The sequence below is a fragment of the Prionailurus bengalensis genome, chromosome B2 (assembly GCF_016509475.1).
Source record: "Prionailurus bengalensis isolate Pbe53 chromosome B2, Fcat_Pben_1.1_paternal_pri, whole genome shotgun sequence".
Lineage (NCBI taxonomy): Eukaryota > Metazoa > Chordata > Mammalia > Carnivora > Felidae > Prionailurus > Prionailurus bengalensis.
In genome coordinates this window covers 144,206,004-144,230,499 of record NC_057349.1, presented here as the reverse complement: position 1 = coordinate 144,230,499, position 24,496 = coordinate 144,206,004, and the positions used below count along the sequence as shown (strand labels likewise).

Sequence of the window (24,496 nt, the reverse complement as noted above, 5' to 3'; positions counted from 1 at the left end):
ACATGACGGTCCAGGAAGCCCGTCCCCTGTTGAGGACTGATCCAAGAATTGGGCACCTTCACCTGCTCCACCTGGATCGTCCCAAACACTGACACACACAAGTGGCTTCTGTGACATGCCAGGTCACTTAGAAAGCCTCTTGGCTCACAGCCACTATGCCATCTCAACCCCTCGCCCCAGATATTGGCTGCTCACGGAAGCCTGCTCTGTTTCACTCCACCAGCGTGAGGCTCCCAGGAGAGAGGACACGGTGGCCTTAGGAATGAGCTGGCCACAAGGTCCCGCCCAGTCTCCCAGCCTCCGGCAGCTCCCCACCTTGTGCTAATCAAGGACGCGCCCCAGCTTCCTAAAGAGAAAAGATGAAGTTTACTCCGTACATAGAGGGAGGGCCTTGCACACAACTCTGGGGTCTTTAATCTGTTGAGCTGTTCAACTGCCCCGGCTCCCCTTGGCACTGTGGGGCCATCCCTGCCCAAACCCCCAGTGCCTCTCTTCCACACTGGGGTACAGTCCAAGGCCACCTCCTGCTAACTGGGCCTCCGTCCATCGCTCCTGCCCCTGCTCTCCTGACTTTGGGTGCAAGGATTCCAGCTGTTCCTTGAATGCTCAGCTCTGCCCTCCTCGGGGAGACTCCCACTCCTGTCCCCCGCCTGGGAAGCACATTCCCTAGATGGCAACACGGCTCGTTCCCCTCATTCAGGTCTCCCGAGGCCACCCCTGACCACCACACCAAGGACTAAGCCCGCCACGCTTCGCCTTCTCTTTTTCCCTCTAGCATGCAAATTCTGCAAAGCAAGAACTTTCTCTGCTTTGCTCGCTGCTGAGATCCCAGGGCCTAGATGCACACTGGCCACAGAGAAGGTACTCGAAATGCTTCCTGGATGAGGGAGTGAGTGTTTACCATCTAATGTGACAAGGACTAAATCGAGCCCAAGTGGAGAGGGTGGGGCTGTGAGGGGGGCCTGGGAGGATGGAACCAGAGAACATGATGCCTGGGCTCTGCCTGCCTGATAATTGAACAGTCTCAGACCTCAAGCTCCCTCTCTGTACCCAGTGCTGTTACTTAAACAACAACAACAACAACAACAACAAAACTTCTCATTTATCTTTCCAGGATCCTAGAAACAAGAAAATGCAGAAGAAGGTGGGTAAAATCTATTTCAGATGGCCTCTGCCCCTTTCCCTGTCTTCTTTGTCCTCTCGCCAAGCAAGGAGGGGGGAGAAAACTGAGCTGCTTTTTTCCACCTCTTTTTATTTATTTTTTGTATTTATTATTTTTTATTTTCAGCCTGATCTATATCCAGCCTGTTCCTTGAGAAGACAGAGTTCAGGAAACGCTTCCCACAATACCCTCCATAAAAGCTTACCAAAACAACTCATTTAACCAACAAGGCCAGAGCGCAAGCAATGAAACCAGAGAGAATAGCAAGTCTGGTTTAACAATCTTCCCAAAGGAACAAAGAGGAAAGGCAGTTTGTGCATTGGAAACTAAAACTGACGAAAATGCTTCTGTTTTGGATTATCCTGGATTGTAAGAATCAAGGATGAAAGCACCCACCCACCGAAATGGCTGGTGTGAAAAAGACTAGCCACACCCCGTGCTGGTGATGATGTGTCACAATGAGACACGCGGGCATCATCGGGGGGAGTGTAAATTGGTCCAACCATTTTGGAAACCTGTTTGCATCTACTTAGAGGTACATATATGCCGCCCCGACCCAGAAAACGCACTCACAGATCTGTACCCAAGGGAAATCGGTGCCCGCACCACGACAAGACAATGTGCTAGAATGTTCACTGCAGCTTAGATCCCAAGAGGCAGATGCTGGAAACCACACAGGGGTCGGTCAGCAGTGGGACAGGTAAGTGGCATGGGATTCATACGGTGGAATGCTGCACAATGATGAAAAAGCACATAAACTATGCTCCGGTGTGATGGCATGGAAAATCTCACAGATGAAATGAGTGAACAAAGCAAGACAAATACACAGGGCACATCTCGTATGGTTCCTTTCGTGTGAAGTTCAAGAACCGTTGGAATTAATACTCAGGGACAGAGGTCAGAGCAGCGGTGATCTGAACAGGGGGGGTTGAATATGGATTGTCGGGGACCATGGGGGAACCTCCTAAGGTGCTGGAAATGTGCCACGTAATCTGGGTCATGTACCCAGATATATACCTATGGACAAACTCATCAGCTTTTACACTTATAATTTGCTCATTGAGTGTATGTTATACCTCAATTTAAAAAACAAAAACAAAAAACGAAAAAAAACCCTTGTAGATGAAGGTGACACCCATCTTTGTCTTTGTTCTTATCCCAGGGGCTCATCGAGCAGCGAAAACACTATTCCCACAGTTGGATAATTCAGTTCCCTAGAAGATGATGATGGACAGCTCACCGTGTGAGATAAAAACCATGGCGAAGCAGGCTGCCCCCGCCACCAGGTTTGACAGGGCCAACGGGCGGATGAGGCCACAGCGGTCAACGGTGACGAGGATGATGAAGGCCGCCGGGAATTCAACCAGAGCCGAGTACAAGAAATCCAGGTAGAGGTTCGCACCCGTGGCGCCCACGTGCATGATGAGGCCCTGGTAGAGCACAGAGCTGGTGAACCTGGGCACGGAGGGGAGGCAGAGTGTAAGGCAGAGTGTCTGTGGGACAGCAGGGAGGGAGGATTCTGGCAGCGAGGACAAAGGTCCCTACGAGCTGGAGAGGAGCGTGGGTCCCTTGATTTAGAACGTCCGAGAGCAATCCGAGAAGAGGGGATAATCGTCAGGAAGGACGTCCCAGAGGGGCCCTCGGGGAGCAGCTCCTCTCAGATTTACGTGAGGCAATGACTTCCAGGACATAAACACGTGTCCCAGAGACCCTGACTGTTTCCTGCGACCTAGCGGCCTGGCCCCGCGAGGAGCCCTGCAGGGCCTTACTTCGTCTAATCCTCCGGCAGCTACAAGGAGGCGGGTGGGAGAAGGTGGGTGAGAAGGTTCAGTAATCAGGCCTGCTGTATGAGCCGTGTGACCCGAAGTAACTTAGCTAAGCCCTCTGTGCCTCAATTCCCTCATCAGCAAATGGAATAAGGTCTTCCGGGAACACTCAGGCAAGTCCCATCCCGCCCAAACATGGAGACTCGGGCAAAGCGACCTCTCCCTTGTTCCACCCTGATGAAGGGACAGCCGTCCTGACCACGGACGTACAGGCGTAGAGGCCAGCCTTCGTTTAGGGAGACTGGGTGTACTTCAGTGCCACCCACAGGTAAGGTTTGCCCTCAGCAGGACGGTGACCAAAGGGGCAGGGATGAGATACCTCTCTCCACAGCCCTCTCTGCACCCCTTCCCTGCCCCACAGGAAGTACCTGGTGGGCTTCCTGGCACCGGAAGAGCACTCGGCAAAGATGAGCAGTAATTGGCATCGGCATCTCCCCAAGGTCAAGTACGCAGAGAGAGCAGAGCAGATACTGGCCAAGTCTCTCCAGCTGCACAGTGGCGTTGTCCCCCTGTCTTCCACCCTGTAGCCCACCCCACGACCCATCCATGCGTCGTCCAGGGGAGAATAGCAGTGTCACAGAACAAGGCACCTAGACCGATGGGGACCAGCTAAGTGGCTCAGAGAGACTTCAGAGAGTTCCACGTGTCCTTTTAGGTGACATTGTATGATTTCGGAGGCTGGACACATTTTATGACACTGTGAGAAGAGACCTCGGTTGACGATAAACTGCTCTTATCCCAGCATCTGGATTGCCCATCAGCTCCAAAACCGAGATCACGACTGATGTGTCCCATTAACATACCCCCTCGTTTTCTAAAGCTGCACGCAGAGAACCACTGGGACGCTCTTATTTCCAGCCCTGCTTCACTCCTGATTGGAGAAAAGGGTGAAGGCAACGTGAAGGAAGGCGCTCGCCTGTAGCTTGGTGAGTCCAGATAAGCCCAGGGGCCCCCTCCGTGCCAGCTAGCCAGTTAAACAGGAACAGTCACATATTACTGACAAAGACGTTGATTTAAGAGAAAGGAACGGAGAGCCTGGACTTTCCGGTCCCCAAAGGGTTCACAAATGTGCAGGGCTGCCATCTTTTGGCAGAACCCATGAACTGCATGTGCGTGTTAGAATGGCACGTCCTGGTACTGAGCGGGTCCCGCGTCTACATCGGACACCGTTCTAAGCTGTTCACACATGTCGTCTCGTGAATCTGCCAACGCGCCTGTGAGGTGGGTCCTATCCTGGCCCCACGTGCTGATGAGGAGGCTGAGTCACGGATAGTGAGGCCTTCTGGAGTCACACAGCCGGAGTTTCTGCACCGAAGGAGCAGGTGGAGGGAAGGTGTCCGGGGTCAGTGCCTTGGAGGCCACGGAAGGGATCTGGTTTTATCCTCAGTGGACTAGGGAGGCGTGGACAGGGGAGCGACCTGGCCTTTGCCTGTTTTGTGAGCAGCGCCTGGCGGGGGACGGCGGTGGGAGCACACAGGACAGCTAGGAGGTACCACAACAGCACAGGCAAGAGATCACGACCGTCGGGAGGGGAACTGAGAAGGCAGGTGATGCGAAACGGCAGATTCTGAACACATTTTCAAAATAGAGCAGAATTTGCTGAGGGCTTGGGTGCAGGGGTGTGAGAGCAGAGGAGCCGAAGCGCCCCCCGTTAAGAGGAGTGCGCTAGGGGATGGAAACGGGGGCAGCGAGTGGTAAGGGGAAGAAGGAAGGAGGGAGACAGGAGGGCACAGGCAGCAGGGGTGTTTGCAAAGGCTCCCGGGACCCATCGTGGGGCTGGCTGCCGAACTCGGGGACCAACGCGGAGGTGTGGCAGGTGACTGATGGGGCAACGGGAATGAGCCTGGCTGGTGTCTAATGCATTTAGGAGGGATTCCGTGGAACAGTGGTTGTTCATTCAACCTTCAGCAAATATTTGTGGGGCTACCATGTGCCAGGCACCACCCTATTAGTTTGAACCCTTAGTTCTAGTAAAACCTTATGTGGAAGCGGAAATGAGTTAACCAGCAGCAGGGGAAGCCCACAGTCCCGCTGTTCAGCCCCAGGTGTTAGAGAAGCAGGTCAACGACAAAGGCCCGGTAGTGGGGAGCCGACCCGATGTCCTTTGAGGGAAGGGAAACTGTAAGATGGCAACCCGGAGGGGGGTACAGACCCTGGGGGTGGGCAGGGGGTACATGGGTGAGTCCATCGGTGTCCAAGAGTTCCGTAATCAGTGGATCATAAAGACACAGAAACGCTCAGGGCAGGGTCTCTGAAGTTCTAAGGTGTGAGGAAGGGATCGTCCCCTTTGGAAGCACCAGGAGCCACTGAAATCACCTTCCGAAGTGAAATCAAGACTCTTCTGTTCCCAGAAGATGGACACGTGGGGTTTGAGGCAACCTTGGGAACCCTTCGTCATGTCTCACTCACCTTACTGCTAACCTCGCCGACATAACATGCTCTTCTTACTAAAAGGATGTCTTTCCCCATTAATCAGTTCTCAAGGGAGAAAAAAAGACGTCTCGCTAAGAGCTCTTTGCTTGAAATTCATCTAAAAATTCCTTTTCATGCTTCTCTTTTTCCACCGGCATTGCTTCACTGTCTTTTTTGTAATGTTTATTCATTTATTTTGGGGGGGGGGGGGAGGGGCAGAGAGAGAGGGAGACAGAGAATCCCAAGCAGGCTCCACGCTCGGTGCGATCTCATGACTGACCGTGAGACCACGACCTGAGCTGAGGTCAAGAGCTGGCCGCTCAACCCACCGAGCTACCCAGGCGCCCTGCTCTGCTGTCTTTAACTTGTACCCCGGCGTCCGGGCAGGCTCACCGAGTCTGGCAGGGAAGGCACAGGGAGGGCTCCTTACCACAGGTACATCAGAATAAAGGTGTGTTTCCTCAGCTGTGGCGTGCGGAACAGGTCTGCAAAGGAGGGGCTCAGCTTCTCGGTGACGTCCTCTTCGAGCGAGAGCATCTAGGAGGGAGACGGAGAGCGTCAGCCACATCCTAACTGCGGGGGGGAGCCAAAGAAGCCCTCAGAGCCACCCCGCCCCGCCGTCAGCCACTGCCCTTCCTGTGCTCGGCACTCATCACCCCCATTGCCTCCTGTGCCTTCCGGCTTCTCAAGGCAGCCCCAGAAGCACTTTCTAAATCATAAACCCGACCCCCAAATTCAGGGATGTGAGGAAGCCCTTGCTAGCACATCACCTTCAGATCAACAAGTGGCAGCTTCCCATTCTTGCGGGCGATGTGGCCCATTATCTTCATCACTTGAGCGTTTCTCTTCTGCGACAGCAGCCAGCGGGGAGACTCGGGCACACACCTGCAGACACAGATCGTCACTCCGTGGCACCTTCCCCAGAGCGCGTCCCATTTTAAGCCCTGGTCAGAGCGATGTGGCTCTGAGCAACCCACCCGCCTCACGTGGGGACTGTCAGTCCTCAAGCAGCTAGCGGACGAGGATCTGGGCTCACCCTGTGTTGGCTCAGGGGGCGCACGAAGGAGCTCTGCGGGCCCCTCACACTCCCAGTGCCACCTGCTAAGATTTAGGGGCAAAAAGGGAACCACCGCTTTCCTATGTGGCCTGCATTTCATGGAGCAGGGGCCCCGTTCTTTGCTGGAAGCTGGGAGCCCTGTTCCTCACCCAGAATGGACGTTCCGTGTGCCCCCCCACCCCTTGGGCTACAGCAGGTGTCTCCGTGTAATTCGAGGGCGGTCGAACAAGGCTCGAAATACCTCCCAAACTAAATAAACCATACTCACTTTCCTTTAACACCGGGGAGATAGCAGGCTGTCCATTTCAAACCAGGTAAGGATGTTACAATTCGAAGACTGAGCATCTCTGGCTGAAGGTCTTCTGAACACACTCTGGTGTGGCCCCACCCCACCTGACCCTCCTTCCCCCCCCCCCCCCCCCAGAGAGCCCCTGGTTGCAGCCTGGTGAGGAGAGAGCAGGCTGGTCCTGAGCACAAGTGTGCGGCCCCCAGTCAGCCCTTGTTGAGAGAGGCTGGGTCTACTGCGGTGCCGCTCACAGATGAGGTTTGCCCTCAGCAGAACGGTGACCACAGGGGCAGGGCTGAGGTACTTCTGTCCGCAGCCCTCTCTGCACCGCTTCCCTGCCCCACCATCAGAACTCATCTGTCCGGATGCTTCTCCCTGGGGACCCTGCCAAGCGCCGACAGCTAGTGAGATCGACAGCTCATTTGGGCCGGTTTGTTTCACAGTGGCCTAACGTGCACATTCCCCATTCGCTCGTTCATTCATTCATTCATTCAACCAACAGCAAATGCCTACCAAGTGGCTAGGTGGGGTTTTGTGGGACTTGAAACATTGCCTCTCTATCTAAGGGGCTGCGAATTTAAAGAGGCCCCGTTTGAGGCTAGCTCCCCGTGGAGTGAGGGCCGCTGTCAGAACACGGACCACCCCGAGTGGCACAGAGAGTGGTAGCAGCCCTATGCCCGTGCCCGTGGCCACCGCGGCCATGTGGAGGACGGCCCGTGTGGCAGCCGGGGTCACCGCGCAGGGGTCCGGGGCTGGACAGAGGAGCCGGGGCCGCCTCGGGGGACCCACGTACCAGTAGTAGAACAGGAAGAGGAAGATGGGCAGAGAGATGGCCAGCTGCAGCCACCGCCAGTGAGGGATGGCGTAGGCCACTCCCGAGAGCAGCACGAGCCCCACCGTGAAGGCCGCCTGGTAGAGGATCGCCACGGTTCGCCTGTGGCCCAAGCCCATGAATTCTGTGACTGAGACACGAGATGAGTCACTATTCTGGCTCCTTCCCTCCCCGGTGAGCCCCTGTGCCCACCCCCCACCCGTGCCCCGCCCCCCACCCGTGCCCCCCCCCGCCCCCCCGCCTGCCTGACTCCAGGCTCCTTCCCAAGTCCTGCTGATCGAGGCTCCCGGAGACACCCCGCCCTTCGTCCCAGCCTCTCTCGAGCTGGTCCTTTTTCAAACTCCCCCATTTGCCATCCGTACCGCCCGTCACGCACTCAGGATCCAGTCTGCCTGACACCTTCCGCCTCTCCTCCCCAGAGCTTGGCCCCACGAGCTCCGGGCTGAGCTATGACATTTCCCTCGGCCCCAGGAGTGCTCACGGACTTAGTGAGGGACCTGGCACCAGTCTGCGTTCCTGGGGTCTGTGGCAGCCACGTGGGCAGTGGCAGCCCACGCACCCCTCCTCCTCGAGGGAGAGGGCCGAGGGCTCACGCGGCAAATGAGTAAACCGTATGCCACGGGGGAGCGAAATGGTAACTGCTGGGAGGGGATCGGGACAGTCGAGGGTCAGGGGACGCAGCTTGCCAGAGGGCGGTGCCGTGGGGTGGACCTCAAGGGTGAAGTTCCAGGCAGAGGAGCTAAGGACGGGGATCTCCAGGGCAGGGGGCCGGGCGAGGCCATGGGGGGCTCAGAGAAGGCTGGCTTGCATGGCATGAAACACAAAGCCGGTCCCTTGAGGGGCAAACGCACTCCCACGTCTGCTGCTGAGCTGAGACTTGAGACCGACGTGGAGGCGAAGGGACAGTGTTGGCCCGGGCCCAGTGGCCGCGGCGGAGGAAGAGACGGTGGGTCCGGGTGTGCTGTGACAGTAACAGCAGGACCCCAAGGAGGCAGACACAGGAGTGGGGAAGAGGAGGCCGTGACCGACCGCAAGAGGGCAGGTCTGAGCGGCTGGACCGACGGCACTTTACAGACTGGGGGCTGGGGTGGGGGTCGGCAGGTGTAACAGGTGTGGGGTTGGAGAGGACAACATCCTGGGTCCCGCCCTGTTGAGGGATGGGAGGATCAGGGAGAAGAAGAGGAGCCAACAAAGGAGGCCAATGAGCCATGGGTGGAGGACGGGGTGGCGAAGTCGGGGGGGACAGGGGTGGGGGGTGTGACCCATAAGTGAGTGGGGAAAGCCTTCGGAGGAGGCAGGGCCCTCACCCCACCCAGATACCCGCTCGGGCATCTGTCGTTCTCTCCAGCGTGTGAGCTCCTTGCAGGGAGGAAGGATGCCTCCTCTACCCTAGTGCCCCAGCCCCACCCTAGTGACCACCCTGCAGCAACAGAACCAGGCAGGGCCGGGCACGGGGCAGGCATCGCTCTGAGCGCCACCTGTGTGGCTCATCCGCTCAGGGCACCGCCACCCCCCCCCGCCCCCCGCCATGAGGGCATCGAGGCCGGAGATTATGGAACTCGCCCAAGATTACACGACCGGTCAGTGTTGGGCAGCCGACGTGTGACCCCAAGTTCATCTTCTTAACCATGTGCCAAATAGCACATATTGAACATACACGTGGCCAATACATATGACCCGAACCGATTAAACAAAACCATCTGCACACAGTTTCTAGGGGGAGAAACATGCTTTCTCTTGGTTAATGAACCATTTCCCAGAATGCCAAGACACAGGATAGCGTCTCCAGAGGCGGAAGGGCATTCACTGTTTCTTTTCTGTTCTCTACAAATGAGCACAACTGTGGATTATCCTCACTGCTGTCTGAAGTGCCCACCTATGGGCTGAGGAAAGCATAGATGGCTCTTTTATACTACCTCCTTCCAAGAAAGTAATTTTCATTCTCTCTTCTCACCCTTCCGAGAAAAACTTGAAAGAAAAAAATGTAGAATTACAGTGGTTTACAGCTCAATTAAAAAAAAAAAATGTGTCTCTCTTCTCTTATCTCCTCTTTGTTTTCTCTCCTAATTTTCAAGTGGTTCAAACCAGTTGAGTTGTATTTCTTTTCAGGAGGTGCTGGTTCTTTCTTCTTTAAAATGTTAAAAATACTCTCTTACCTGACCCCCCCTTCCTGCCCCTCCCCCTGCTGTAGACACGTCAACTGTGATCTTTTTCCAAATAGATGAGTTGATATGGAAAGATTGATCTATTTAAGTGGTTATTTAAGTGTCTCTCAGACAAAGGAAGGGAGGAGGGAAGGAGGGAAGGAAGGAAGGAAGGAAGGAAGGAAGGAAGGAGGCCATCCCCACGTAATGCCCCTGCCCCAGTCACACAATCACATACAACTAGAGTGACCACAATGTCTCCAGACCCTGCAAACCTGCCTTCTCCCCCCAGACCCACCTCCATGTTTGGCCCCACCCCCTTCCTCTCGCCCACCCGACCTCTGTGGAAAGTCAGCCCCGCGGATACTTACTCAGGATGTAACCGGACGTCCAGCTGCCCTTGCTGACCAGCCCCTGTAGCAGGCGGAACAGCAGCAGGGACGTGTAGTCTGGCGCCACGGCCGTGAGGACGCCCGAGACGGCACTGGTGAGGGTGGTGGCCAGGAGACATAACTTGCGGCCAAACCTTCAGAGGCAGGGAGACAGGGACCTGAGGTGGGGCTGTTGAGTATTTGGGGTCAGGTGGGCACCACGGGGCAGCAAGGGTCCCAGTCGGGAGGCACACGTCACTGCTCTCCGGAGGGGCTGTCCCCCTCAGGGCCCGACCTTGTCATCCTCTGGGAACAGCGGCCCCTCCGAGGTTCGTTAAGTCACACTGTAGCGAGGAATCCAGAATCCTGACGCTCTCAGCCATCTGGCATCTCAGCCTAAAGGGGGGCTCCCCCAGCGGCTCTGCGGGTCCCACACGGGTCCCCTCTCATTGCCTTTGTGTCTGGCAGACTGTGTTATACAGGGTTTAGTGGGGCGCACCCCCATGCAAGTCTTATCAGCTGTGTCAACATTTCGGGAAAACAGTTCTCGTGGTGTAACTATTGAGGATTATTTCCCTTTCCTTTTTTCACGAACGAAATGGGCAAATTATTTGCTAACGCTTCATCCCGGTAGGGGGCTTTACTGACTCGTCTCTCAGACCTTGTCCCACATGCAAGGAAGTAAGGGACCAACCTCGGTGCGGTCACAGCCACCTGGTCCCCACCCCCAGAGGGCCCCACCCTGCCCCCTGCGTCCTAGACACCCACACGGCCCTTCATCCTGCTTCTCCTTGCCTCCTGGCCTCAAACTCCTGCCCCCGCCCAGCGCACCTCCACACCAGCCCATAAATGCCCTTGTCCTTTACTGAGATAGAAACTTCCCGTCCAATACTCACCCCTTCTCACCTCAGAATAACCAGACCGAATGGCATCTGTGTCCACCTCCCCATCTTTTCTCCTGTGCCTCTGACCAAAAGCTGTGTCCCTGTCACTGGAGCCCAGCCCCCCCCACTACCCCTCCGGTCCCCCCACCCCCCACCCCTGCACTCTGTGATGCAGTCGTCCCCATCCTGGACCCCTCATTTCCCCCCTGTCCTTCGCAGCCCACTGGCCTCAAAGAGCTGCCCCCACACACAGACTCCGCTTTCTCCTCTCTCGCTCTTCTTTAGCCTTCCCGACACCGTCCCTGTCGCTGGCACTCGTGGGGCCACGTGCACAGGTGTTGAGTGCTCTTCCTCGTGGAGCGAGCCTTGCCTTGTGTTCTCCGGCTTTGCACCAGCCCTGCCGCCTGTCATTTCTTCCAAATCTCCTTTGCCACCACTCCTTCCCTATCAACCTGTTCACCTCTCTACACACTCTGCTAGCTGATCTCAAACACAGTTTACGGCGTTAAATACCAGTTCCTGCTGACAAAGCCCAAAGATTTATCTCGAGCGCGAAACTCTCTTCTGAGCGCAACTCGTGTATCCACTTGCCTCCTTGACATCTCTTCGGTGCCTCCCGGGCCACTGTTAGCACAGCTGTGATGTTAGCGCTGCGGGGACACAACTCGGGCGGCTTCCCACCCCCTCCCCCCCACAGAGAGCTACAGTGAAGTCGGCCTCTACCCGACTCAGGCCCGCCTCAAAAAACAGCCCCGCCCTCACCTCATCCACCTGCCTGACACCTAAACCTTGGCTTCGTCCCCACCTTCTCTCGGGCCGCCACCCCAACTACACAATCTGCGTGGAGCGTCGACCCCTGAAATCCATCCTAAACCCCAACCTTACTCCAGCCTGCTGCCCCACCTCGTCCAAAGCACTAGCTACCACGTCTTTTCCCCGTCAAGTTCCGTGGTAGATTTCAACTGGCCAGATTCTCCCATCACTGACCCCTCTGATCCACCCTCCACGCGGCCTTGCCGCTCCGTACAGGTGGATTGGCCTTCACGTACCTGTCTGCAATGTAGCCGACACCCAGAGAGCCCAGGAAGAAGCCCACGTTCACGCAGGACTGAAAGAGGTCCACCTTCCAAGAGTCATCACACACCAGGTTGAACTGCAGCAGGTCCACACCGCAGTCGGAGGGGCCGAAAACACAAGACCGCTTGTGAGTCGAACTACACCTTCCGCCTTCCCTCCGGACAAAGTAAACGTTTAACACAACGTGTGACATCCGAAGGCGTCTCATGTCATCTTCTCTTACCGCGTGTTCGTAAGGCAAATTCAAGGTTTCTGGCAAATCTCGGTTAATATCATTATGGACCTCATATCTTTGCTTTACCCTCACTATATATTAGTTAAAGAAGCTACCGTCCAGTGCTTTGACACTGATAGTCGATTATCAAAAGACAACATGGCCAACAGGTAAGTTTTCTAGAAAGAAGTACAGCAAAGTAATTTCCTCAAGATGGAAGTGTAGCAAAATAAACAGAACGTGTTTTCCAAAATTGGTCAAAAGCCCTCAATTAAGTGCCTGTTAATTATACATTTCGTTATGTCAAGTCCACCAATAATTCTATAGATTCCGTTGTGACTGATGTTGCCGTGTGAACAGGAAGGGCTGAGCGAGGACACGATCGCAGGAAGGCGGGCTTAGTGGGAGCAGCCTGGGTATTAGTGTCCTGGGGGGGGGGGGCGGGCAGGGGAGCTGGAGACTCGGAGGGACCGGAAAGGACCGACATGCCAAGAACCAGAGAGGGCAGGGACTGAGCAGGAGGGAGGCAGAGGCAAAGGCGGGACAGAACTGTCTGATGAAGGGCCTTATTGTGTTATAGGGGACGTCCCACCGTAGAGAGCACACGCCTGGGCACTGGACGGGCGTGATGAGGAGACATCGCCACTCCCTCTTTGGGGCTCAGAGAAGGTGGATGTAAGTATGGAGCTCTGCAGCCGGGCCCTGGTGCCCTCCCCGGTCCTGGTGCAGCCCTAACTAGGCGGCGTCTAGGGGCGCATCCCTCCTTTCTCCCAATCTCTGTGCCGCTCTAGCTACTTTGGATTCACGGCCCCACCCTACCAGACAACGTTGTGGGATGTGACAGCAGGAAAGGCACTTAGCCACTTTGGGCGTCAGTTTCCCAGTCTGAAACGGATGCGTTGAGCTGATCCTGTCCCACTCACAGAGCTACGCAAGCACTGAGGGGGAAACGTGAAAATGGTTTTGGTAAATAACAAACCCTTTAACTCTTAGAAGGTTTTCTTCCATGTTTTTCATTTTGAGATTGAGAGAGACAGTGTGCAAGCAGGGAGAGGGGCAGAGAGAGAGGGAGAGAGAGAATCCCAAGCAGGCTCCGTGCCAACAGCACGGAGCCCGATGTGGGGCTTGAACTCACAAACCGTGAGACCACGGCCTGAGCCGAAACCGAGAGTCGGACGCTTAACCGACTGAGCCACCCCGGCGTCCCAACATACCACCTGACTTTCAGAAACTCATAATGAGCCTGTCCTGTCACCTGCTATTTATGCCCAGACCCGTCGGTCCGCTCCCGTGGTGGCTCAGCCCTGGGAGGACGAGATACCTCCCGGCACCTCTGAAGTTCCCCGTCCCGACCGGGGTGTTCGTTCCCCTCAGCTGCACACCCTCCTCACCCAGCTCACCCTGCGGTTCTTTGGTTTTCCCTGGCTGCCCCGGGCCCCGCCGTCAGAAGGCAGAGGGACGGACGGCTCTGGAGTGTTATCTGGCTGCCCCAGGCTCTGTGTCTCCAATTGTCCAACTGTCTTTTTGTAGCCTCCCCCCCACGCTGTCCAAGACCACATTCGGTGTCTACGAGACCGCACCGAAGCCACAGGGCCCTGTTTTTTGTCTTTTGTTCTAATCTTCGCCATGAGCGAGTCTGTAACATGTCCCTGCCATGCTTCCTGAAATGCCCTGGATGACATCTTGCCCTTGGACTGTGCACAAGCTGGGGGCTCTCAGGGCCAGTGGGAGGGACCCCCGCTTTACCTGCTACCACTGCCTCCTGCTGAGATCTCTGCCCCGCCACCGCCCCTCCCACTATGCTAGAGTCCCCTGCCATGCCCCGTGCCCCCCGAACTCACACCCAACCACTGCCCTCTAGTACATGTGTGCACACCAGGAGGGCAGGCCCAGCCCTCGGAGATGCCCGGGGCTGTGTTGAGCCCCAGGGGGGCGCCGGATGCGCCTCTGAGTCCAGTCACGGCTCCTGCTGGGCCTGGTGTGTTGGGCGGCCTAGAAACCAGTGGGCAGTGCTGTCCAAGCTCGTCTGATCACAGGAGTCCCCCAGGGTCCTTGTCCGAGTACAGACTGCTGTGGGTCCTGTCTGGGCAGATCACAGACCAGAAGCCAGGAGATCTCGGGGACCAGGCGAGTTTGGAAACTATGATGTAACTTTAGGTCCCATGACCTCGGGCTGAGGCCTTTCTCTCGCTCCTGCCCATAGGCAGGGGAGGACAGGCAGGGCTTCCCAGCCTGGAGCGGGGCCCCCCAGCCCAGTGTGGGGCTGCAGCCGACAGGGCCAGCCCTCCCCCCCCTCAACACACACACAGGGGAGGCAAAAAAGTCAGGAAACAGCACATTCCTTCCCCAGGCGGACCCCAGCCGCTGTCTCTGGCTTGGAGGGGAAGGGAGGCTGGGTGTTCAAACAAACTGGCTCAGCACCTCCCTCGAGCAAGTTCCAATGTCCAAGGCAAGGCTGAGTTAAAGATTATTTTTGCAGAAATAAATCCCCGAGGTGAATCCCCCAAGAACAAGCTTCAGTTTAGGATGAGGAGTGGAGGCAAAGGGCTTTGAAGCAATCATGGGGGGGAGGGTGAGAGGAGAGGGCATCGCTTCCAGGGGCCGGATCCTCCCCAAATGCACTCTGTACCCGACAGCCACCTCCTCCCCGCTCCCCCTGAGCACAAGGGTTCCAGGAGCCCCTCAATTCCTGCCAGGGCTTATATCTAGGGTCCTGTGGAAGCGGACCCCTACTGCCACGCACAGGGAGCCCCCCCACCCGGCTCTGGAGCGTTCTGAGTCCTCCTGCGTTGGAGTCCTCCCTTATCCCCTCCTCCCCTCTGTGTCTGCCACCCCCACCTCCCAAACCGCTCCTTCTCCCATGGTCCAGGCTCAGATTCAGTAGCCCCCCTCGCCCACCCCCCAAGAACCTTCAGGCGAGCTGGGGTCCCTCCTCCCCAGCCCAGGCCAGGCCTGTGTCTCTTCAGGGCCACTGTAACTTTTGTTCCTGCAACAACCACGTTGGCTGACCCTTCCACCGGGGCTCATTTCTGGGCCACCTGAGCCCTCCTGACCTCTGGGGACGCCTCCAGGCCATTCCCAAGGTCCAGCTAGAACTAAACCGCCTTGCTCCTCTGCCTAAACAAGACCAAATTTCCTCATTTGTTGCCACGTTTAGGAAGAAAACAACAATGACGACAACACAGGGTGCCCGGTCGAATTCGGATTTCAGATAAACAACACACATATATGTATATTTTTTAATATGGGCACTGCCCACGCAATATTTGTATTCCCTGCTTCAGTATCAAATATTGCACAACATCTGAGACATGATCATCTTTTAAAAAGCATTGGTCATTTATCTGAAATTCACGTTTAATTCGGTGTCCTGTGTTTTATCTGGCGACCTTTCCTTTCGGGAGGACAGTGTAACGGTTCATTGTCCCCAGCGTGGCCCGAGCTCCCCCTCCCTGTCCTGTTTCCTCTCCTTGCCGCTCAGGATACACCCGAGGCTCCATTCAAATGCCACCTCCCTCCAGAAGGCACCCGTGATAAGTTCGGTGGCTCGGGGACGCCTCCTTGGAGCCCGCTGCCCCCTGTGTGCCTGCCCACACGTGGGCCCGGGCACAGGCCTTGTTCTCCCCGCCTCCATCACTGCCCTGGAGATGCCAGGCTCCTGGAGAGAAGCGCCCAGTTTTCTCCCCGTCTCCATCCCAGCACCGCGGCAGTGCTGGAGCAGAGCAAAGGCTCAGCCACGTTTACTGCGTGAACAGATGGGGGAGTAAATAGATGGAGGACCGACTGCTTCTGCCCGTTTACTAGTGGAGTGGCTCTCAGTCACGGAGAACAAACACTTCTCTGTCTTGGTATGCTTCTAGACTCCCAGCCAGAGCGCTGGGCAGTTCGGTGTCCCTGGGAGGGGAGGTGCCTCGCTGGTCGTCTGTCATTGAAGGGTGCCTTGGAACCCTTGGAAACCCATCGCTTTCAAAAGGATGCATGAAGGGAAAAAACCTGGTAGCTTTTTACTAAAATATCCTCAAGGCACAACACAGAAAGAACCCCCCGAACTAGGCGAGCAGGGCGCTTCGACACCACCACCGCATCCTGTGAGGCCACCTCGTGCAGCTCAGCTCAGGTCTGTCAGCGGTTACGCCAGCCTCAGCTGAACGTCCGGCCCCTGTGGGTCACGGCCGTCCCCGGCTTACTGATGAGGAAGCTGAGGCTCAGAGATGCCGAGTAACCCACGCAGTGACGCCCAGCTCATCTGGAACATGGCCGGGATTGCAACAGTCTGACTCCAAAGCCAGGGAGGCCTCCCCAGCTCCCCAGCCACGTTCAGCCCCCACAGGCGCGTGCCTCCTGAGTGGAGGAAGGGGGAGCCCACTAATTCTAACGGTAGGGAAGCCGCACCCCAAGCGAATTCGGCAGGCTCTTGGAGGAAGAGGCCGGTGGGGCGGAAAGAAGAGAAACCCGTCTCTCCCCGTAGACCCGTGTTCAAACGATCTGGCTCAGCCCGGCTTGCTCTGACCTTCAGCCTCCTTCACCATCACCCAGGGTCTGCGGAGGGCTACGCAAGGGAAGCGTGCAAAGTGCCCAGGATGGAACTGGACACGTTTTAAGTGTTCAGTGAATCGAACTCTCCTCCCGGCTGCCCCCCAAAACACAGGGCCAGCTCTCACCTCGGTCACGATGGACGAGCCGGGCGTTTCGTACACCCAGCCGTGCCGACAGGGGCCCAGCGGCAGGTGGCTCCTGTTGGCCGCCAGGCCGGCCAGGGGGTCCGCGCAGCTGAGGGCGCTCTGGTTCCAGTCCACCTCGTAGCGGCGGCACTGGTGAGGGGACGCCTCGCCCGCGGCCCCCGGGCCCGGCGCTGTGTAGTTCAGCTCCTCTGCCAGGCTCCAGCCGCATCTCCGGCTCAGCTCGGCCACCCCGGGGCTCAGGCAGCGGTGATCCGGGGTGAAGGCCAGGAAGACGATGCCCACGTAGAGGGGGGCAAAGGCAGCTGACAGCAGGCATAGGGTCAGGAAGACTTGCTTCTGGAACCAGCCGAACTCCCCAACCTGCTCCAGAATGTCATCCACAGTGGGCATGACTGGACCGGCAACCTCATCACTTTGGCCAAACTGCCTCGGCCGAGGTGGCCAAGGTCAATGTTTCGTGTGGGCTTCTCTGCAATGGGCTGGTTTGAAATCAAGTTGCTGTCCAAGCATGCTCCACCTGGAAGCCAACCAACTGGAAATAATCTTTCACCCCGTGGTGCGGGTGTCCGGCAAGGGTGAAAGGCAGGAGGGTGAGTGTCCAAATGGCTTGGCCAGGAAGCAAGGCCACGAGGCTGGGGTTCTAATTCTCTTGGCATTAGAGGGAAAAACTAGAGCCTGCCAGGTAACCCCCCTCCCCACCCCGGAGTGGTCTCTTTAGGGCTCTTCCAGAGAGATTACTTTAAAACTTCTTTTTATAATTCAGATAAATCAAAGGTAGCACAGCTTCAGGTGCTGTGTGATCCAGCACTCACACTCCTTTCACCTAGCTGGCCTGGCCCCAAGCGTGGCTCGGCTGAGCACTGCGTCCTATTTGTCCCCAAGGGCCCTGCAGGCCGGCATCTCGTGGAAAAGGGAGCCATGAACGAGCTTCAGACTCAGCAATGACAAAAGCATCGGCCTTCAATTCGGGGCTCTGAATTGTTACCAGGTCGTGACAGCCTTCAAGGTCAACGCTACGACTCTCCTCACGGCACAGCTAGGAAAACAGAGGTTTGGGGGGCCAAAGGCAACCTCCCAAGTTCCCACTGTCCTTGAACTTGAGTCTTCTTCCGCTCCAGAGCAACATCCCGAATTTATTAGCCTGCCCTTAGTTCACCAACTCCTGTCAGTTTGCTTTTTGCATTCAAGAAATATTCACCAAGCCCTTATACGTCTCAGTCGGTGCCAGGCTCTGGGACACAGAGATGGGGCAGCTTCTAACTCCAAACAGCATATCGTTCGGGGGGATAGACTCACAAAGGGTCAGCTCAAGCAGAGGGCACTAGGGGAGCCCCCAAAACCGGCTTCTCAGCCAGCCGTGAACCTTATGGCCAGTAGGTTGATACGATGGTGGGTGGGGGGGAGCAGGAAGTGATGAAAGGCAGAAAGGGTGTGGCAGGCAGGGATGGGAAGGTGACCCCCGAAGACCCTGCCTCCTGGCACGCGCACCCTGGAGTAGGCACGGGACCTGAGACTGGCCTGTCCCCACGGAACACAGCAAATGTGGCGATGCCACTCCCAGGACTCCATCGAGCGCAGGTTCACAGCTGCCTGGCCCGGCGTCCCTCATCCCACTGCTGGCTTTGATGAAGCAGGTGGCCCTGCGGGGGAGTCCACAAGGCAAGGAGAGGAGACGCCACCGGCTGACGGGGACCCTCAGGCCCGCAGCTGCAGGAACCTCGTGGGCTGAGGCCCATCTTGCCCCAGACCCGCAGAGGGTCCCCCCCAGAAGCCGGGAGACGAGTGTGCGGCCTTATCCAGCTAGGGTTGTGGTCGTGTGGCTCCACAGGAACAGACAAGGAGAAATGGCTCCTGGGAGACAAGGAGGGAATGTTCCTGGGAGCAGCAGGGCCTCGAAAGGCCTGCGAGCCCACGTGCAGTGCTGCTCACGCGGCCTGGGGCTGGCTAACCGCGCTCCACACTCGCCCCTCTGGGGCCCTGCGTGCCAGGCTGACCTCTGAGGCCAGGCTCAAGCAGCAGCTCCCTCAGCCCGTCCACCTGGCCTGCGTGCCAGCCCCAGGGCTGCTCTGGGGGCAGGGGCGGGGAGGGGGGCAGCCTGTGGTGGCCGGGCCCCCCCAGGCCCTCATCCTGGCCCCCTCGCCCTCCTCGGGGGAACAGGCCAACCAGACCTTTAAAAGCCTGGGGCACACGGACCGACCAGGGTGGTGGGAGAGCCAAGCTCCCCAAACCCACTTCCCCGTCTCCCCGCCCCAACACAGGCAGTTTCCCAGCACCCCATGGGACTCCACCCGGCACCATCACCTGCCCAGGGCGGGCTCCCAGCTGCTCGGTTGTAAAACAACCTGACATGCAGGGAACGGGGTCAAGGGGGCTGTCTGGGCGCAGAGCGGGACCCCGGGAGTCCCGGCCAGAACTGCTGACGGAGGACAGCAGCGAAATGCTACCAGACAGGAAACGCCTCCCCTCCCCCCCCCCCCCCCCCCCCACGTCAGCCTTGGGAGGGCACAGACATCCAGGGCGGGTCCTTGCATTTGCACACGGGAGAGGCCCTTTTGTTTCTGGGACTCCTCTCTCTGCTCCGCGGGCACTGGGCGCTGGCTGGTTTGGTAAAATACAGTCCCCCTCCCGGGGGTTGTAGCTCTTGAACCCCCGGCCCCCCGCCCCACCCCGGGCTGCTGCCAGAGGGCTGAGTGCTCGCTGGAAGGGCAGGAAGGAAGAAGGCCGGAGGCAAACGTCCCCCAAAGGCAGGACAGTCACACACTCCAAGCTGAAAGCAGTCCTTTCTGGCGGCGTGAGATCGTAGGACATGTGTCTGGGGCTCTGCCCCCGGTTCCTGGCACGGAGCTCCTGAAACCCTTGTGGTTTCCTGGGTGGTAGGAATAGCCTTTGTTCTGATGAGGGGACTCTGGAGGGCTCCCGGTCACGGGAAAGGCCAAGCCCTGATCAGAAGCTTGGCACTTTGGGCCCAACCCGCATTCTCTCGAGAAGGGAGAAGGGCTGAAAATGGAGTTCATGATCCATCGAGCCCCTGTGACGATCCCAAAGGAATGGGGTTTGGAGAGCTTCCTGGCTGGTGAACACTCCCACCTCAGGGGGGATCACACAGCCCAGCTCCAGGGGGACAGAAGCTCCCTATGCCTGGGACCCTCCCAGACCTCGCCCCAAGTACGTCTTCATCTGGCTGCTCGTCTGTGTCCTTTGGTAAACTGGTAAAAATAGGAGTGTTTCCCGGAGTGCTGTGAGCTGCTCGAGCAAATCAATTGGATCCAAAGGGGAAGAGGTCATGGAAGTCCCCCGACTTTGTAGCCAAGTCGGACAGAACTATGGGTAACCTGGGGACCTACTACTTGCCGTTGGCATCTGAGGTGGGGGGCAGTCTTACGGGACTGAGCCCCTAGCTGGGGTTGGGGGGGGGGTGGTTCTGATGCTACCTACAGGTGGACCACGTCAGAATTGAGTTCAATTATAGGACTCCCCGACTGGTGCTCCAACGAATTGCTTGGCGTGGGGCAAAGCCCCCACATCTGGTGACCAGAAGTGAAATGTTCTGGGTGAGCAGCAAGGGAGATACACAGAAGGGAGAGCTGGGTGTTCCCCACCACACGGGAGGAAAACAAGTGGCTTTTTCTAACACAAGCGTGCTGGCCCCAAACGTCCTGGGTGCCCTCTACCTCTACCTGGGAAGCAGCCAGGGAGCAAATGTCCTGCTTTCGACACATCCTGGGGAGAAAGCAAGGCCCCTCTCTGCCCCCAATTCCCCCAGGGCGGTGCAGGGGCTGGGGGTGGGAAGGCAGCCAGCCAGGCCTCCCGCCCCTGCTCTTTTCTTGCTGGAGAAAGCAATCTCCCTGGCTCTGGGCAAAGGCTTCCCTCCCCACTCCCCAGCGGGCTGGCGCTCACTCTTTCTTTTGCTCAGACAGGCCACTCTGTTCCCATCGCCCAATCCCTGCTTCAGGTGCAAGGACCGGACACCTCGGGTCATCAGAATTGCAAAGGGGAGAAGCGACAGAGTATTGTGGCCAACTGCCCCCCGCCCATCCCCGCCGCCATGGGCGCCCCTCCTCCAGCTGCACTCAGGCCTCCTCACCAGCCCTGGGGTTGCTGTCGCCCTCTGTGTGCCGTCAGGAGACCACCGTGGTGGAGGCAGACCTCTCCTCACAGACCTCAACCCCCAGCACCGCCTCCAAAACGGCACCTTCTTTTAAGGTCCTTAAGGAGCGGTTTTAAATTGCGCTGAGGAGCGTGGACACCACCAGAAAAGAGGCCCCAGCGTGGGAGCCACAGCGAGGCTCCACTCGGTCATCAAAGGTGCTGCCTTCCTTGAGGACCCAGGCTGTTCTCCACACCACGGTCCCCTCCCCGATGTCGGGGCCTCTCTGATGACTCTGTTTGCCCTACACCAAAGCCCCTGACAAGGAAGGCCGCTGGGCAGGCCTCTTCCCCCAGAGCCCGGCCAGAGGACAAGACAGGGGCCTTCTGTCTCCAACCCCCCCGGCACTGGGACCAACCGGACCCAGTGACCCTGTCTGCCCAGCTTGCCCAGGACAATCTTCTTGTCCCCATCCGTTCCAGCAGACACATGACATGGAAGCTACGCATTAAATTCCTCCCTACCCTCCCGGCCTCCAGAGCTCAGAAGGCCGAGCGCGCACAGACATCACCACCGGGGCTAGAGGTCCCCGGGAGCAGGGGCTGGTCAGGCACACGGGACAGTGGCCAGGAGCCGAGGGCATCACCTGGCCCCTATTCTCAGTTCTGGACGCCAGAGCCAAGTCTCAGGCAGCCTGCTTCCACGTCCTCGAGGTATCATTGTCAAAGCCGGCTCAGCTCTCAATGACCCACCCACCCCGTCCCCACAAAGGAACCCACGAAACCACCTGTGGTTCATTCAAAACCATCGGCCACTCAGTCATCCCTCGATGGGCATGGAGGCAACGACAGGTCACAGTGGGGCAGCCTAGACGAGGCTCCTCAGCCTCCGCACACAGCCATGGGTCACTCTCGCTGTGTCTGATGACTGCCTGGCCCCTCTAGGAGAGCGACTGGGCCTCTGCTCCCCGGACTCGTGTCTCAGGGCTGCCGGAACAAAGTAGCACGGACGGTCTGGGAGGCTGAAGTCGCAGACATTTATTGTCTCGTGGTTCTGGAAGCTGGAACTCCAAAACCAAGGGGTGGGCAGGGAGGGAAGGCCTCTCTCCTCAGCTTGCAGACGTCCGTCTCCTCCCTGTGTCTTCACATCATGAATTTCCCCTGTTCATAAGGACACCAGTCACAGTGGACTAGGGCCCACCCCCCGACCTCGCTTGAACTTGATCACGTCTATAAAGATCCAGTCTCTGAATAAGGTCACATTCGGGAGTGCTAGGGGTGAGCGCTCCAACACAGGGGTTTTGGGGGACACAATTCGACCCCTGATCATCTCAACACGCCAGCGCTCACACGTGGAGAGTAACAGGCAACGGGTCAGAAGCGCCACGCCAATGGCCGCAGAACCTGGTCACTGTCAGCTTCCTGGGGAATTGGACCCGATGTGGGGAGCAGTGTTGGGGGGCGCAAATGGCTGGGGCGGGGCCATGGGGAGGGCGCGGGGGGCTTCCCTGGGGAGGGCAGGTTCTGAAGTAGTGTGCACCCGTCTCTTGGGCCCTCACCATTCTTGTACAGAGAACACCACACCCGTTCCGTGCGACCCTCAGGACAACCGTGTGCCACGGTGACAGCATTTCCCAGGGGGCGGGCCACCGGCCACCAGGCTCCCCAAGGGGACACAGGCCAACATGTGGAAAGCACTTCATACTGTACCTTCTTGGGAGACCCACCAGCCACATTTTTTTATTGTGATCTGAGCCGGATCTCAGAGGTGTCTCACGGCAAGGAAGCCTGTCTTCTCGGCATCCTCCTGACCTACTTGAGCACAGACCCTTTCCAGTTTCCGTAGCACATCGACCAAATCAGACGGGACAAGTGTTCCACGGGGCATCCTTTGGGAAACGCCACTCTACGGCAAGACTTTCTAGTTTAAGTATGATTCTGTTCAACCTGAGGTCCGTCCCCCATGCTTTCCCGAAAAGGAGTCCTAAAACCACGACACGGGGCAGAGCAGAACAGGGATCCTCCAGTGGGGGGGGAGGGGGCGCCGAGGGGCCTCAGGGTGTCAGACCCCGAGGCGAGGAGGGCAACCTCACGTGTCAAGGCCACGAAAGCGCAAAGATTGAGGAACTTTCTGGGCTGAAGTGAAACTGAAAGACAGTGAAGTACAACACAGGATTCAGAATGGGGTCCTTTTCCTAAAAAGGGCATTGCTGTGACCAGCGGGGACACCCGAGCAGGATCTGAGGCTTAGCTGGTAGGAATGGGCCCACCACCGTGCTCTCGGTGGATGCATCGCGCTCCCGCGGGATGACAACCTGAAGTGTCCAGAGAAGGTGAGGCGTCAGGGAGGCAGCTCACTCTCAAGCGGTTCAAGAAAGTTCCTCGTCCTGTTGGTTCAACATCTCCGTATGTTCTGATGATCTCAAAATTAAAAAAAAAACAAACAGAAGCCTGAAGCCGAAGGTCACAAGGTTGGTGTGGGACCTGGCCCTCTGCTCCTTCCAGGGTGCCTTCTGGGCGCTGCGCCCCGTCGTGTGGGTCTCCAGCTCCCCACTCTGTCTTCCAGGACAGTGCCGAGAGCGGCCGTCAGGTCTCCCCAACTTGGCCGCGAGCCCATCCGTGGGCTCCGTGGGCTCGCCCCGTCCAGGGGGAATGACGGACGGCCATTTGTGCAATCTCGTTTTCCTCTGACGCTGTATCAAAGTAACATTAGAGGTAATCTTTTACCGAATTTGATTTGCAACCTGGCCAAAACACAAAGCGGAACAAGAGGTGAAGAAATGGGAGTGGCCGTTCCCAAGCCTAACTTTGGTCCGTCCCCCTCTCTTTAAGAACACAGGGTGTTTCCCCCAGGACCCCCTCCTTCCGGGCTGGCAGCCTGAGGCCTTCCAGGGTCTGCACACCCGCCTCCTGAGCCTCAGCGCGTCTTCTTCCTTTCTCCCACCGACGCGGGCCCTTCCACAGCACACGGCTCCTTACTGTGTCGCCCACTTGACACCTTGAGTCACAGGCCTGCTTCAGCCTTGCCTCTGCCATCCGCCCGATCGCCGTCCCTCGGCCTGCGTGACCCGGACACGGCGGCCAGCCCGGCACCCACAGTGGCCCCCGCGACGCTTCCTGTGGGGAGGGGATCATGCGCTCAGCCCGCTCTCCCAGGCCATACGGCAAGGCTAGCCGGAGGGCGAGGCTCACCCCAACTCAGTGACGCGCACTTGGAGAAATAAGGTGTGTGAAGGCACCTGAGTCGTGGGGGAAGGGGATTTATTTAAATCGAACCTCATCCATAACACGCGCCCCCGACACGCTCCCTCCCCCCTTGTGACTGTAGGACCTGCACGACCATCGGTTCTGTGACTCCCACAAAGGATCAGGTTCCCCAAAGTACGGTTTTGTTATTTTCTTATTCTGTTTCACTTTATTTTATTTCAGTATTTTTACCAACAGCAGAAACAGTCTTACCTTT

The 24,496-nt window shown here is 57.6% G+C and overlaps 1 protein-coding gene across 2 annotated transcripts in view; it reads right to left on the bottom strand.

The window, feature by feature from the left end:
• SLC22A1 (solute carrier family 22 member 1) overlaps positions 1-17,542 on the bottom strand; it is a 29,645-nt gene extending 12,103 nt beyond the window's left edge. The window contains exons 1-7 of one of the 2 annotated variants that reach the window (XM_043592695.1): positions 16,927-17,535; positions 12,024-12,127; positions 10,091-10,245; positions 7,537-7,705; positions 6,171-6,285; positions 5,831-5,937; positions 2,403-2,617 (exon numbers count right to left, since the gene is read on the bottom strand). In XM_043592695.1, the coding sequence (XP_043448630.1) occupies positions 2,403-2,617; positions 5,831-5,937; positions 6,171-6,285; positions 7,537-7,705; positions 10,091-10,245; positions 12,024-12,127; positions 16,927-17,337 (1,276 nt within the window). In that variant the 5' untranslated portion in view covers positions 17,338-17,535. Of the gene's footprint in view, positions 1-2,402; positions 2,618-5,830; positions 5,938-6,170; positions 6,286-7,536; positions 7,706-10,090; positions 10,246-12,023; positions 12,128-16,926 lie in introns of both variants that reach the window. The other variant, XM_043592696.1, reaches the window with a different exon arrangement.
• Between the last annotated feature and the right edge of the window lie 6,954 nt (positions 17,543-24,496).